Source organism: Mesocricetus auratus, unplaced genomic scaffold (genome assembly GCF_017639785.1).
Source record: "Mesocricetus auratus isolate SY011 unplaced genomic scaffold, BCM_Maur_2.0 Super-Scaffold_100029, whole genome shotgun sequence".
In the NCBI taxonomy this organism is placed as follows: domain Eukaryota; kingdom Metazoa; phylum Chordata; class Mammalia; order Rodentia; family Cricetidae; genus Mesocricetus; species Mesocricetus auratus.
Window position 1 is genome coordinate 8,241,353 of NW_024429210.1, and position 17,132 is coordinate 8,258,484.

Consider the following 17,132-nt stretch of genomic DNA (forward strand, 5'->3'; position numbering starts at 1 on the left):
GCAGGCAGAGGCAGTGGAAGGTACTTGTTCTTTGTAACTTAAAAGGTATGTTAGTAAAAAAAAATGTTTCATAACTACAGATAACTATTTCTGCAATAACTAACCCAAGTGTTCTTGTAGTCAGCTATCTGTCTAAACTCTGCGACAAGCTCTTCTCTTTAATAATGGTCTTGCTGAACTTTCTGTGAAGCAACAACAGCAAAAGAGCTTGCAGTAGAATACTGGTTCCAGGCCTACCAGCTGCCTCTTTGACTTCTGCAGACAAGGCCCCTTGAGACTGGGACAGTGCCAACCCATGCAATGCAAACTCCCTTCACATGCTAGTGCTTCCAACAGCGTTTAAAGAATGAAGACAGGAGAGTGGTATGAAAGGCAGGTGTAGTCTACTAGACTAGCACCCACCATCCAGAGGTGCTTTTACAAAGTTTCCATGAATGATAAAGAGATCACTTAAATCAATTTTAGTGAAGACAGTCAGGTATGAGTTCCAAAGCACTAGGCCAGTGAAAAAAGGAGGGGCAGATTGACTTAAAATCACTCTACAGGAAAAAAGTAGCAGGAGAACTTGAGCAGAGAGACTTGAACAGACTGAAGGCTCACTAGAAAAGCAGTCTCTTCACTTTCTTACATAAAAACTTGAAGCATTTATTTAGATCTGTATAATATATATATACTCTTTGGTAAATAGAGAACAGCTAAAATGTACTTAATATATATATAAATAACATCTGAAAATGATACATACTAAATAACTACCAGATTGTCACAGCTCAAAAACACCTGAATAGTATGGGTGCTTCATAGCTGTACTTTTCTCTATTGTCTCCCAAAAGCCATTTAGAAAAATACAAGCATCCTTACTGCCATATACCCTCCCCTCTAGTTAAGGCTTATATTACTGGTTCATTTTTTAAAAGACAAAAAGGGGGCAGGGATGACAGAGGGAAATAAAAAACAGTGAAGTTAAATAATTAATTACAAGGAAAATTACAATAATAAGAAAACTAAGAATAGAAAGTCTAATGTTGAATGCCGGATTAGTCAATTCTTTAAAATGAAGAATGCACATACACACTGCTAATAAGCAGCCCTTAATATGTTTTAGATTATATTTTAGTGCTAATGCTCCTTCAAATTATTTTAAGTACTAATAGATTGAAGCAACTGTTTACATGTTCAGAAAAAATCAATTCTAAGATAAAGCACAGGTTTAATTTGTCTCTGACTTTGAAACTAACATCATAAGTTGGACACAATGTACTCATACCACCGGGGAGACTGAGGCAGTAGGATCACTGTCAGTTTGCAGCCATCTGAGTAACAGAGAGTTCAAGGCCAGCCTGGGCCATATAGCAAGACCCTGACTCAAGCACGTATGCACACAAAGAAAAAGAACAGCTTGAATTGTTTCATCTAACCTATAGGAATAGAAGCTGGATCAGGCAATAGGCATGTGTGTGGGTTTCTCTGTGGCTTTGGAGGCTGTCCTTGTAGACCAGGCTGGTTTCGAACACACAAGAGATCCACCTGCCTCTGCCTCCCGAGTGTTGGGACTAAAGGCAAGAGCCACCAACTCCCAGTCGATTCTAAATGTTAGTGATGCTTTATTACTTAGCTTAATCTCTTTTTTACTGTTTATCGAGACTTAATGCAAGTCTGTGTTTTTCTTAACAGCAAAATGTTTTCAAATCGAATCACATTTAGAAATATTAAAATTTAAACCTACTTCTGGCTAGCAACTGTAAACAGTAATTTTTAAAAAATAGAAGTTCTCTACTTTTTAGCAAGGCCACTAAGAATATGGAATATTAATTAAAAATTGTCAATGTATAAAAAGTCTTAAGTATAAAAGATACTACACAACTAAGTCACTGTTTAGTCATTTTAATTTGTTAGCTTTACAGCTGCTTATTTTTGATGCTCAGCCTCTGTATGTAATAAAGACAAATACTTCCCTCTGTATATACATAACTGTTAACTTTTCAAAAGCATATACATAATTCACATACATCTACAAGAAAGTTTCATTTCCCACGGTAAACACTGATTTATTAAATAATAAAGTAGACACTCATGCTTTGTAAGTCAGCATTAAATTTCTCACAGAGAAACCAAGAACGAAAGTCCTATCACAGATAGTTATTAACAGTTGAAACCGTCTAACTCAAAGTTCATCAGAGAAGTGAAACGGGGGCTGGATGCACAGAGGGCAGCGCCAGGGCTTTGGCCTTTCTTCGAACCAGTGCTTCCTGCCTTTTTCGTTGAATTTCTTCAGGGGAATACTTTCTATTCCTCTCTTCTTCATCTAAAAATTAAACAGAACGAAGGGATTAATCTTACACCAGTCATCCTGAATATAACTTTTGCCTTTTCATGACACTGGTTTCACTATAAACAGACAACCATTCCATATACAATCACATGTACACACATAGAATGTTCTACATCAGGAGGATGCCGAGTCCCTGCCCATACCTACATTCAAGTATGATAAAACTAAGTTGATTAAAAGCTGGTTTTTGCAGACTCAGCAAATAATTCATTTGGCCTTCTAACCTATGACTATATAAATTTCTTTCAACACCAGATTTTAAATGATATAAACATTGACAGATAGTAAAAATATATGAATTAAGCTTCAAACAGCTGAAGAGTAGTCGGTCATGGCTGCAAAGCCAACAGTCTGGAGATGGTGGGAGATCCAGTGAACACGGTCTGCAGCTATGGACTGAAGTCAAGGTCACCTTGTGCTACACAAGACAGTTAACAAAAGAAGGGGAAGGGAAGGCAAAGAAAAGGAAAGAGACACCAAACAGCATGAAGGAGCGATGAATACTAACAGGTATTTTCCTCATTAAAACAGTCACCAAGTTTACATTTCAGTTATCAGAAAAAGATTTGATGTGTGGGAGGCAAAAAGGTCCATGTGTTTACAGATAAACACTGGAGGAACCAGGAATGTTAAATATACAGGGTTGTTCCTTCAAAGGAAGGTATGCACACTTATTATCTGCCCAGAAGACTAGGCTGACATGGTAACAGCCTCGAGACATGTCTGCTACTGTCTGTTTCAAGAACATGCCAAATCCTCCCCCAAACCCTTAGCATGAGCTTGACAATCTATTTTTATGTAAAGTGTCATATGTAGTTTATCTATAGAACCCATCTTTATGGATGTCACATGCACTTTACAAAGAGTTTTGATGTAGTCACACCTTAAACATTATTGTACACATGGGACTGAGTCAATAATTATTTCAGGGGCCCCCGCCAAGATTGGATATTTATAACTGTTCAAAATTTTATTATTGAGAATGTATCAGAAAATTTATCATGTACCTACTTTCTTTCTTGGTGTAACCAGAAATAGGAAAGGATAAAGGATTATTTCAAACCAACTCCGCAGATAACTCTGGTGTCTGTCATTTCCTAAGCCAGACTTTAGCTATTAACCATCCCAGAGAAACACCAAAATATATTTTATAAAAAAAAAAGTTAATAATCCACAAAGGTAAAAAAGAATACAGCATCTTTTAAAAGGCTTTAAAATTGATTTCATATAATGGAAAACAATTTCAAATGTATGAAATAATACTATAAAACTCTGATTTAGGGAGAGCCAAATGTGTCCCAATGAGCCCTTCCTCTAACTCACTCATATATTTATATATATATATTTACACATTTATATATATTTACAAAGTCAAATTGCTGCACAGTACTAAGCAACCAAGTTTCTTAATTTTTTTATTTCACTTTAAGGTATAAGGGTTAGCAATTGTTACTCTTCATAAGACCAAAAAGGTTAACTTTTGATAGCAACATGTTCTTATTTATAGCTGCTCGACTCTATTCATTTTATAAAAAAAATAGTCATGAATAAAAACAAATCATCAGATATGTCTTAATGAACTTTATGCATTCACATGATTCTCATTTTCAAATCGGTATTATTCTCCTCATATATTTTTTAAAGAACACTTAAAACTTTTAAAATGGTTTTTGATGCACCAGTTGTATAAAAACAGGCTGCAAATTGACTAACACTGGCCTTAAGCCACAAAGTGGGCTTTGATTCAAGGGTATTCCTGGGAGACCAGGTTGTGACATATCAAAGGGAGACTAAGAACAACACAAACGCTGGTGAGGTCAAGATTAGCCAGGAGGACTAAACAGTATCATTAAGTCTAAAAGAAAAATTGCTAGGATGAAAGGCAAGTAATACCTTTAAAAAAATTGAAAACAGGGGTAAGTCTTTACTGGAATTAAAAGTATATGCAATCAGCCGGGCACATGCCTTTAATCCCAGCACTTGGGAGGCAGACACAGGTGGATCTCTGTGAGGTCAAGACCAGCCTGGTCTACAGAGCGAGTTCCAGGACAGCCTCCAAAATCATATCGAGAAACCCTGTCTTGAAAAATCAAAAAAAAAAAAGTATATATGCAATAAATTTATTTTAGAAACCTTACCCAAATAGCTACAGTGTATTTACTTTTAAAATAAACATATTTACAACGGTAATAGACTGACAACAAATTTTAACATTTCAAGACAGGGTGGGTTGTAACATGGAAAAATACTCATTGTATCAAAATTTGTCTAGCATTTTGGAAGCAATCTGGTGATATCTGTCAAATTTCAGAACATTATCTTACATCATACTGTCAGGAATTAACAAATACAATCACATAAGGTTCTGAAGTTTGTATAGAATTCCTACAGTGGTGTTTGTAATTGAAAAAAATGAACCCAAGCTTCCAACACTATAAAAACAATTCTTACTTAAACTTAACCTGAACAACCATATAATTTAGCATACAATACATAGACACCAAAGGGACTAAAAGAAACCTACAGATACTATTAGAAGTGAGTTACAATTTATTAAGGAAATGCAAACTCAAGCATGTATCATCCAATTCTATTTAAATAAATCAACAGATACAGAAACACACCTTTTTTATATGCATAGAAAATCCTTAAGACAAAAGGACCTGAAGATAAACTTGAGGAACAATTTCTCAGAAAGAACATTCCAACAGCAATTAAATAAAATGAAGAAGTAGTAAAGCATTTGTAGTCAGAAGACCTTTTCACAGGGGTCACCAGTAGTTCTCAATCTGCTTAATGTTGTGGTGACCCCCTTATCATAACATTTTTTGTTGCTACTTCATAACTGCAATTTTGCTGTTATGAATTGTACGTATCAGTGTTTTCCAGTGGTCTTAGGTAACCCCTGTGAAAAGGTCTTCTGACCCCCAAAGGGGCTGTGTGTGACCCACAGGTTGAGAACCACTATACCAAAGGAATACACTATGCACGGATGAAGAAAGATGAACAAGTACAAGAGCTCTAGAAATAAGTTTTAGAAACAATAAATTTTAATAGAAGAGCTAATAGAGAAATGAGTTTTAGGAAGGATTCAAGCAGTTGTAAATGGAAAATCTTTAAGATGAAGAAAGAAATCGTTTCATACTGTGGAGCAATAGCACTAAATGTTAACAGTTGTGACTCTCCAATTAGGAGAAACAGACTTCAGAACGGACTATAGAACAGGATTTAAGTACTTGCTGGATCTCAGGCACTGACACACATTGAATGAAACTGCAAAGACAAAATGAATCTGAAAGCCCAGACAACAAAGCCAAACTGAGAGGGTATAAACAGATCACTGTATTTTAATACAGAAACAATACATCAGAAGATAATGGTGAAAGCTGGGTGTGACAGTAATCCCAACCCTCAAGGAGACTAACATCAAAGGACAGAAATTTTCAGGTCAGCCTGAGGCTACGTAGTGAGTTCCAGGACTACTTAAACCGCAGAAATTCTACCTTAAAATCCAAACTAAAACAAAACAAACAAAAACTTGGGGGGTCACAAAGATGGCTTGGTGGGTAAGAAGGCTACGCTTCATGACCAGAGTTGAAAAAACGGGACCTGCATGGTGAATGGAGAACTGAGAAGGTGCTGAGATGACCTGAGCTTGATTACTAAACATGGCAGAAGAGAGAACTGGCTCCCTGAAGTTGTCCTCTGACCTCCACAATTGGCTGTGCCATATGTGCACCCATCCAACAAGATGACTTGCGAACAAAGGACAAGAAAGAGATCTAGTCACAAATAAAGGATAATTTTAGTACCTTAATATTCCACTTTTGTCAACAGACAGATCATTCAATCAAAAAAATCAAGTAACAAAAACACTCTGAGTTAACTATTCCACAGACCAAATGGATTTAAAGGACAAATACAGAATATTCAATTCAACCACTATAAAAAAACTGGATAAGGATGTTAACAATATATTTTCTGGAAGAACATAGAAAATTCACTTAATTAAATACTTGCAAATCAAATTCAGTAATTTATTAACAAGATCATGATCAAGCTGATTCCATTCCAGGGATGCAGACATGACCCGGCCTCACAAAGCAACAAACATGGCACATAAATAAAATCAAGGATAAAAATTGAATGATCACCTCAACACATGTAGGAAAAGTTCTAGACAAAACTGAATACTCCTTAACAATAATCCTAAAGAATCTAGAAACAGAAATATCATCTCAACAAACTAAAGAATATATGAGACAAACCTACAGTTAACATTATACTGCTGGAAAATTGAAAGCATTTCCTTGAAAATTATGTATAAAATAAAGTTGTCTTCTCTCTATGCTCTTAATACAGTACTGGATCTCATAGCAACTACAAAGAGGGAACAGAAATGACAGAGGTCACCAGATTATTCCCACTTGTTAAACATATGATCACATACATAAAAGGCTCTAAAAATATCACTACAAACCTCTTACATCGGATAAACATTTTCAGTAACATATTAGCATAAAAACTAATATATAAAAATGAGTAGATTTTATATATCTCAAACTCAGTAAGAAAATAATCAGTAAAAAAAAAATGAAAATAATCAACAACAAAACCAAACAATAAAACTCCAGGAATAAAACTACTAAGGAGGTGAAAAACCTACACAATGACAACGTTCACGCACTAAAAGAATCAATGCTATGAAAAATGGCCCTATTACCAAAATGGGTCTACAGATTCAAAGCGATCTCCATCCAAACTCCAATGATATACCTCACAGAACTAGAGAATTTATATAGTTGCCTGCATGGGCACCTGCACAGACACAAAAACAACCTGATTTCAAATTCCATTAGAGTCACAGTAACAAAATCAGCATGGTACTGTCACAAAAGCAGACATGCAGATCAATGAAATTAAGAGGATTCAGACCCAAGCAAGTTATTCTCTACTAAGAGTCTAAAAATTTACATTAACCACAGCCTTTTTTTTTCTTTAACAAATGGTGCTGAAAAATTAGGATACCACATGTAGTGTCTACCATCCTTTATTAAAAAAATTCAATATGGATCAAAGATATTAATGTAAGATCTGAACTTCTGGACTACTGGAAATCAGGTAAGGCACTTCAAAATACAGGGATGGGCAGGGGTTTCTGGAAAGAATCTCAACAGCTCAGGAGAAAAAAATACCTAGAATTGGCAAGCAGGACTGCATCAAACTATAAAGTGTTTAGATAACAGAGTAAATAGTAACCACAGAGAAGACACACCCTAGATAATAGGGAATATCTTTGCCAGGTACTTAAAACAGGGGCTAATATTCAAAAAATAAAACGGATTCATCAACTAAAAACCCAATTACCTACAGAACAAATGGCAAATTAAACAAGAATCCCCAAACAAGTACAATTCAACAAATTCATACATTAAAAAACAAGTTCAACATCTTTAACCATGAGGGAAAGGCAAACAAAAACTACTGTTGGATTTGAGCACCCATCAATTAGAATGGTTAACAAGGAAGGGAAAGACAAGGCATACTGGAAAATGTGTGGAGATGGGAGGAACCTTATACTCTGTTGGTGGAGGAAAAAAAACCACATACATACACACATAAGTATAATCATTAGAGCAATCAAAAAGCTAAAACTAGTTATACTACTGTTGGTTTTTAATGAAGGGATTAAAATGAATGTATAATAGATACACTTGCACACCCATGTTGATTACAGAAATATGCATTCAAAATAGCAGTCATATGACCAACCTTATTGTTCATCAATGAATGACTAATAAAGAATATATCAAACAACAACAAAAAATGACATGAAGGGTGACTATTTAGAAAGAGGAGAAAGCCAGCTTGAGGAGTAATTGGAGGCAACAACTAAGATATAGATAGCTATGTTATATACAGGTAAAAAAATGTCATAATCAGCCAGGCAGTGGTGATGCACACCTTGAATCCTAGCACTTGGGAAGCAGAGGAAGGCGGATTGCTGTGAGTTGAGACCAGCCTGGTCCACAGATCGAGTTCCAGAACAGGCTCCAAAGCTACACAGAGAAATACTGTCTTGAAATACCAAAACAAAAACAAACAAAAAAGTCATAATCAAACATCACTTTGTACAACATAAGCTGATTTAAAAAGCTTCTTGACATACACCAAACTGTAAGTGGCATTCTCAGACAAAGTAATTACTCCAAATTATTATATATACTATTTTATTTCTTACTTTTTAGTGAGACAAGTTTAGAAAGATAATTCAGGAGTTTTCAGATTATAGTTTAAGCTTTAGATTTTATTTGAAATATGAGTCATTCACTGAAGATTGCCTTACACATATAAATATTTTCTTATGGGGTTTAAAAGTCTATTTTGCTTTTTTGAAGATTAGAATATAAATGGAGACAGAAATTAGGATGCTAGCAATATTTTAAGGTGTGATTAATGGAATTTATTGAAGGAATAAAAAGCAATCAGAAAAAAGATGAATTGGAACGATTTAAAAAAGGTTGCATCAAATAACCTATTAATTTTGTCACAACTGGCACTGAATTTTATATCAGATACTAGTTATTCCTATTAGTCAAAACAAGTAACTAGCATTAACACTTTTCCAAGACAACTATTTCACACATACCTTTAGAAGATGGTTTCAAAGACTCAGAATATTTTATTGAAGATTGCTGGTGATTGGCCTCGAGCAATGAATTGACAGTTTCCTTTTTTTCTAAATCCTGCAAGATTTTGCTAACAGGCATATTTCCTGCTATATAATTTTGATTTAACTGGGAAAGAACCTGAGGATTCTTTGTCTTAAATGTAAATTTTGAAAACCTCAATGTTTTGTTGTCTTTTTCAGTTTTATCTGCTAAGGTGTTGTGGGATAGTTGATGAGTACTGAACTTCGTATTGGTAGCAATTCCTCTGCTTACTTGACCCAAACTAACATTCAAACTTGAACTTCCTGCAAGAATAAACTTTGAGCCATTCACCTGTACTGGCACACGTTGATTATCAATTGAATTTCTAGAACACACAGACAAATTTGTTGCAGCATTCAAAATATTGGAGTTATCTCCACATGGGTCTCTCTTTCCCACTGTCACTGATTTATGTGTCTGTGAGTGATCTGTTAAGGACGGTAGCACTGAGGAGCTGACAAGGTTCCAATGTTTAGAAGGCACCGATGGGATTCTTTGTTTAGACACAGTATACGTATTTCTGCACCCCTGTTTGGAAGTGTTACTTATACTTTCTGACTGCTTGCTGCACTTGTTTTCTTGCTGAGTTAGTCTTTCAATGTCATCACATGCCTGATACAACAAATCATCATCTACATCATCGGCTTCCCAGGTAGTCTCTAACTCGCTGCATACTTTAATCATTTCACTGGCCACCAAGGGATCATTCCAGTCATCAAGGGAAGAACTGAACTTTAATCTATTATTCTGATTTGTGTTACAAACACTGTTTTCTTTGTCCAAGAATACAGAACCACAGGGCGCAGTGTCAACAGGTGCTTTCAAAGGCAGGTTAACATTGAGTCCATATTTTTGTTCACTAGGGCACCTTGTATATGAACCAGAATTGCCAGAAGCCCGTACATTGAACGTGCTATCTTCTTTTGCTCTGATAAGATTAGAGACATCAACACAATCTTCATCTTTAATGTTACTGAAAGATTTCTCAACACTCACTTTATTTCCAGTGAATGGTAATTTGCTTGACTCACTACTTGAATGTGGTAAAAATCTATAACCTCCAGAATTTCTTAGTTCTTCTCTGTTACATGTCTTTGAAGGAAGATCCAGAGTTACATTTGAGTCTCTTAACTTTCCACCTAGATCCATATTTGCTCTTGATGTGATTGTATCACTCTTAGCAATAACAGTACACATTGCCTTCTGACCAGTAATTTGGGCAGTTGTGGAAGGAAAGAGTTCAAGCATTTCGGCATTCTCCATAAGGAAAGGTTCACTGCTTAGTAAGCTCTCCCAGTCATCCTCAAAATCACTAGTAGGATGTTTACTAGATGCTTCTAGCTTCTTAGCACAGGGAGTCACACATGGTTTTCGCAGTAAGGCAGTATCTACCTGAGGGGAAGGTGATATTGAAGCTTTATTTGGCAGGTTTTCAGTGAGGAGAGTTTCATTAATAATGATTTCCTCTTCTATTAAGCTACTTTTCTTTACAAAAACACTTTTACTATTGTTCAAAGCAGCATCTGATGACAGATCTTGGCTTAGCTGTCCGCTACACATCTGAGTGGAGCCATCAAAAATAGCATTAAGGGCTGCTTCAACACTATGGTCAAAGGGTTTCTGACTGCTGTCTTGCTCCTTTGCCATAGATATCCCAGTGTTTCCTTCCAGCTGCTTCTTTACCAGAGCATAATTGGTTTCAGGAACTTCACCATCTGTCTCCATCCATACAGAATCTTTATGATTGTGTGAATGCCCCACTTCTGAAGTTGTCTGGATGAAATCATGATTCCTCCCATCTTGCTCTTGAATCACATCAAGTTCTTCCATATTTTTATCAAACTGCTTAGCCAATTTCATAAGTTCTTTTTCTCGATTTTGTGATTTTAACCTATTAAAGCAATATTAGAACATTTTAATTAAAAAACTAAAAATTACTCAATTCTCATTTCATATATTTTGATGTGACCAAAATCTTAACTCTCAGAAAAAATGTGAACAGAATTTTACATATCAAAACAAAAAAGTTTACTATTTCAGTTTATCCCAAAACCTACAATGTGAGTATCTGTATCACTGAATTACAAGAAGGTGAAGTCCAAACTCACTTTGTGCAGCTGATTTTCACTCTTGACTTTTCTTTTGCTACACTAGGAGTACAAGGAATAGCAGTGTCACCAATCCACACACCCAGCATGGAGTTTGTCACTGGTTTCTCATCCTTGGAAACAGGGAAGAAAAAAGAACATATGAGCACCATAAAATAATTGACCAGCGTCCCCTCCCCAAGAAAAACGAGAGGTTGAGAGCAGAGGGGAAGGAGAATTGGTGAGAGTCACTGGCTGTAAGTTGTGATCCAAATACGCTCCCACAAGTAAAAAGAGAAATATTCAAGCTTTTGTAAATATTCAAGCCACATTTATAAAAACCAGGGTTTGATGTACATTCCCTATCAAGTGCATTTTGGTGTTATATACACATAAAAGAACATTTTGCAAAAGGAAAGTAACATTTCATTGTTGTAAGATATTCAAAATAAGTACAACCATCAGAATAGAAAATTAGAATATATTCAGAACTCTTTCTGCAGCACCGATTCTCCGATTTTTTCTTATCCTTGCTCTTTAAAGCTGGGAGCTCTGCCTTGACTTAAACTGAGCACAGACAGAGTAATGTCAGAACAGACTAGAGACTTTATAGCACAGTCAAAGATAAAGCTAAGAATGGGGTAGGAAGTCATCTTAGACTAGGATGGTATTTTTTTGGCTTCGGGGTTTTTTTCTGTTTGTTTTTTTTTTTTTGCTGTATTTTTCAGTTCTTCAATCACAATGATAGTTACCTAATGAGCATTATAAACCAGTAGTAACCTTTGGCAAACCTCTATCTCCAAAAACATTTGTTTCATATTAGTTATGAAGTAGCTATAAAGATAAGTTTAGGGGTGAAGGTCACCACAACATGAGGAACTGTTTTAAAAGGTTGAAGCACTAGGAAGCTTGAGAACCACTGTTACAAGATCACACAGGGTTTAAAAATGGCCTTATTACCAGATTACAAGTTATTCTAATTAGAGCTTAGAATTTACAACGGTGAGTATAAAATCACACTGGGCCAGGGAGATGGCTCAAACGGTAAAAACAAGTTGTCCTCTGATCTTTACAAAGTGTGTACCTACATAAACACATTCATGAAAAACAAAACTTCAAAATAATTTTTTTAAAAAGTACCGGTTTATGTTTACTTACTTGAAGGTTTCAGTGGAAACCTCTCTATAATTTGGTAGTGAATCAACAAGTAGTTTTCTTAATGCACATTCAAATCGACTTAAAGGTTGCAAAATAATATCAGTTTATTTCACAGACTAGATATTTTCTGATTTGTTTAGACACTCTTTCAAATAACATTCCTAATGATTTAGTTATGGAATTTGTCCACTTACAAGTAAAATAAATTCATACAAAGTTCCAAAACGTCACGACAAAGTTATGTGTCCACTCAAGTTTATATACCAGGAATCCTCTATATATTTATGTACTACTTGTAAGAGCTTCTTTTAAATTTACAGGTTCCTAAGTAAATCCTTGGTACCACACAGGTTGTCTAATCCCTCAACTGATCTTAATGACCACACTATGTAGTTATATAAATGATGAAAGGTATCACCTTAAACACAATGTATGTTATCACTACAGAAAATAGAATGACTGTCTAATGCGCATATCTTAAAAAATGAAATCTGAAACCATTAGGGGGAAATTAAATGATTTGAAGATAACTAAGAAAATCACAAATAATTTTAATCATGAGTATGACACTTTTCAAAAGATCTTAATGCTGCCAACAATTAACCTGCTTTAAGAGTGCTCAGTACGAGATGACTGAATAAACTAATCCCAATGCAGTGTTCATTGACTCAAGGTACCACTTGTGTGCTCTTGCCATTTCTTCACAAGAGATGCTGTTCCCAGACCATTGAGGAAAGGTGCCAACATTACACTCAACATTTTACCACTAGTCACACTGGCCAGCCTATACCTGTTTTCTGTGTTTCTTTACTTTAGTTAGTGAAGATTTATCGCTAACATACAAAGTAGTAATATTAGAGCGTAAATGTACTTACGAAATTAAGTGCTGATATAATGAATGAAACCAAGATAGTGGAAGGAGAAATGACTCCTGAAGGTTATCCTCTGACCTCCACACATGCTGTGGGCATGCCCAGGCATGCACGTGTATATGTATGAGAGAGAGAGAGAGAGACAGAGAGACAGAGAGAGAGAGAGACAGAGAGAGAGAGCAAGCACGCGTACACGCACACACACTTTTAAAAATGTAAAAAGAAAGAAGAGAAACTCAGAACAGTTGGTGTTCTAGCCCATGGTTCTTACTGTCAGTGTCAGAACTAATACCAGGAATGACAGTTACTGAATTCCTTTGTGTTACATGATTCACTAAAACTATTTTACTCAAGCATCACAAAAGTTAAAGTGAAGAAAAAAAAATTTTTGAAGATGGGTCTATTAAATTAAATCATAACTAATTTATAGCACTCTACAGTTTATAAATTTCACATAACTTAATCCTAAGAATGCACTGAAGACAGCACAAGGCAGGCAATAATTCTACTTTATGGCTGGATGAACTGAGGTTACGAGCATTAACTGACTCATGGGGGGGGGTTGACAGGCCACATAGAAGAGGCTATATGTGACTTGTATCTAAGCCCAGTGATCTCCCCATTTTTAAACTGTGTCTTGGTGATTTTATAGGTCAGTGAATACTAGTAAAAGCAACTACAATAGGAAAAATGTGTACTATAGACAGTGAACAAGCAATAACAACAAAAACTTAAATTTACACTGCTTGTTCTATTATACAACTTATTCAAAATGTAATGTGGAAAATGCAGCATCCTGGTAAATACATTAAAGACAACAAAAATAAAACTAGTCAACTGCTACCCCAAGAGAAATAAAACAAATATTTACTTGTATCTGCAGGTTCCACATCTAACCAAAAATGAACTAAAAATATGGGACATATACAGGACATATATTTTCTTTTTAATAGTCTCTCAACAGTACAACAAAACAAACAATTTTATTTAAGGAATAAATAATGTAGAGATGACTTAAAGTATATGGGGTGGGCTGGAGGCAGAGCTCATGATAAAGCACTTGCCTAGCAGAAGTGGGCAAAAGTGAGTTTGAGCTCCAGCACTGCAAAAAGTAAAAACAAATAAATACAGTATATGTATTTACTGAGGATATGCGCAGGTACCACGGAAAACCATATCATCTATGTAAGAAACTTCAGAATCTGCAGATTTGGGTATTCTTTCTGTAATCTGTTTCATTTTTTAAGCCATGCACTCAGAAACCAAAGGGCTAACTGTAACCTTTGCTGTTCTAAACACATTATTTTGAATATGAAAGGAGACAAGCATGCATGTCTTTACCTGAGGAGCAATACGATTGACAATATGTGAAATCTCATCAGTGAATGTACTAGAAATCTTCTTTTTTCTTCCTTTACCTAAAGAAACAGACATTTCTGTAAATCTTACACCAAGAATTTTAAAATCAGTTGTTACTTTTTAGAAAATGATTGTAATCGATGCAACTTAAATCACTCTGCACTAATGTGCAAATTAGAGAGAAAAATCACACAAGATTCTAAAAAACAACAACAACAAAAACACCCACTGTATTAAAGTTTCTGAGGCTACCAGACTAAAATTTTACAAACACTAATCCCTCATCAAACATTTAACCATACAAAAATCTTAACAGATTACCTAACTGTTTGGTCATTGGAGAATTTTGATCCCAGAAGATATCGGTCTGTCCATCTGGATCATTCGGAGAACTGAAGGCACAGGACAACAGATCTGTTTTCAGAAGTCTTGTTGGTGTCTCATACTTTTCTGTACAAAATGACAATTGTCACATTTTAAGCATTACTTCACAAGGGCCAAAGTCAAACCACAGCTTAGATAAATTAGTTCTTATGTCCAATACAGAACCTGTCTCTTAAAGACAGTTACTTTAACCACAATAGAAATGTTTCAATAAAAATATTGCCCTGATACTTCATAGTTAGTATTTTTTTTAATTCCATAGGCCCAGGAATGATAACACCTGATCACTGTTACTAACCTTACAAGTCCTGCTGTTACAGAGACTGTCAACCTCAAAACGTATCCAAACAGAAGCCCTCACCCCTCTTAAGCCCCTGCTATATGTCAACTCTACCCAAATTTTATACTCTAGTGAACTGCTCCCCAAACACTAGTGATCTGCTTCTGGCTTCTAGGGAAGTTCTTGTCTAGCATTGCTTACACTTTTACGCTTTTGTTTGTTTGTTTTCCTCGGGCTTGGTTTTGTCACAGCAGAGGCAGGCCAGGTGACAGGAGTTGTAATTTAAGCACACACTCTCTCGGAAAGCTCAAGTATGGTACAGCCGGGGACCCGTATGGTTTGACAACCTTCAAACAACTGACCCAAAAAAGTTATCACCGGAAAGCAGCGCGCCAGCCACTGGTTTGCTATTCTAACCGGATGTTATGTCTAGCAAGTTCCGGGAGCAAACAGCTTTGAGGTGAGCCTTCGGCAAAACAACAATGAAGGAAAACAAAACAAACAAAAGCAGCCTCTTCGCCCAATTGCCCGGGGTAGCCCAAGGCACCGGCCCCACCCGAAGCCGGTCAACAGAAAACGGCAGCCGTGGCCGGTTCAGGGGCCTCCGCTCCGCAGCCTCCTCGCACCCGCCCGCCCCGGGGCTCCGCTCCCCGCCCACCTGCCCGCCCGCCGGCTTCCTCACCCCCGGGGCTGCGCCCGCCGTCAGCTGCCGCCCCGCGCGTCTCCCGCCGCCAGGGCCGCGCTCCCGCCCTGCAGAGCCGGGAGTCGCGAGGCGCCTTGGGCCGGCGGGACTCGGTCTCCAGCGGCGGGCGGCCGTCCTCGGCGGTGGCCCTGCGAGGCGTGCTCCTCCTGGCGGGGCTGCCCGCGTGCTTCCTCCGCCGGCTCATCCCGCTGGCGGCGCCGCCCTCCTCCGCCGCAGCCGCCTCCGCCTCCAGCCGCATTCACCTCGCGCTGCCGGGGAGCCGGGAAACAGCCCCGCCAGCCGCCGGGACACCGGCGATCTCCGCCATCTTCGCAAGCCCGGCGCGCAAAAAAGACGCCGCCGCCGATTGGCTGCGCCTCTCTAGGGGGCAGGCCTACGAGCCCGACGATGATTGGCTGCGTCGGGGGTGAGGGGCGGGGTTTAGGCGGCTACCCTCTCGGTGCTCGGGAGCCAAGGCAGTTCTAGCCAGGAAGCTTTCTCTCTGGGAGGTTTGCTTCCAGCTCCATGGGTTTAGGATTGCAGAAGTTTTCTATGGACAAGTGGCTGGGAGGTAATATGTGAGCCAGTAAAGGGACCCAGTGCGACGGCAGAGTCTTACTGAATTTGCAACCTACATTGGCTGGGTCTGTGTGTCAACTTGATGCAAGCTAATCGTCAGGGTTAGGAGCCTCAGCTGAGGAAATGCCTTGATGAGATCGAGCTGTAAGGAAGGCATTCTCTCACTTATCAATCTATGGTGAAGGGCCCGCTCCATGGTGGGTGGTGCCAAACCTGGGCTGCTGGTCCTGGGTTCTATAAGAACAGGTATCACCCATTTGGGATCCTTCCCTGTTTGAGTTCCTGTCCTGACTTCCTTCAGTGATGAACTGCAATGCTGAAGTGTAAGCCAAATAAACCCTTTCCTCCCCTTGCTTTTTGGCCATGGTGTTTCGTTACAGCATTAGAAACCCCAACTAAGACCCAATTTAAATTGTGTATTTCCAAGATTCATATGATGGTATGTTATTCGATAATTTGAGAAAATAAAGGGTATGGTTTTGGAGGAAATAAAAATGACAGCTCACAGAGGTGTTATGTGTGTAGAAAAATCCAAAATGTAGGAAACTTACTAATTAAGTAAACAGTTGCTGGAAACCGTACATGCAAAACAAAGCTGTCATCTCAATGGAAATAAGACAGCGTTTAATTTGAACCAAATAATTATCATATTATCATGGCCAGGGATCTTTGATTCAGGTTGCGCT

General features: G+C 37.6%; 1 protein-coding gene across 2 annotated transcripts; it reads right to left on the reverse strand.

Annotated features, from left to right (window-relative positions):
* Window positions 1-1,868: 1,868 nt before the first annotated feature.
* Window positions 1,869-16,208, reverse strand: Etaa1 (ETAA1 activator of ATR kinase). Of its 2 annotated transcripts, XM_005070437.4 has the most exons (6): window positions 15,868-16,208; window positions 14,843-14,971; window positions 14,504-14,580; window positions 11,154-11,266; window positions 8,982-10,936; window positions 1,869-2,305 (listed from the first exon to the last, which is right to left on the reverse strand). In XM_005070437.4, the coding sequence occupies exons 1-6, from the start codon at window positions 16,124-16,126 to the stop codon at window positions 2,175-2,177; spliced, it is 2,664 nt and encodes an 887-aa protein (XP_005070494.2). In that variant the 5' UTR covers window positions 16,127-16,208; the 3' UTR covers window positions 1,869-2,174. The 2 variants fall into 2 exon arrangements, with proteins under 2 accessions (XP_005070494.2, XP_021082973.1); XM_021227314.2 differs by lacking the exon at window positions 15,868-16,208 and having other exon boundaries at window positions 14,848-14,971.
* Window positions 16,209-17,132: the final 924 nt, after the last annotated feature.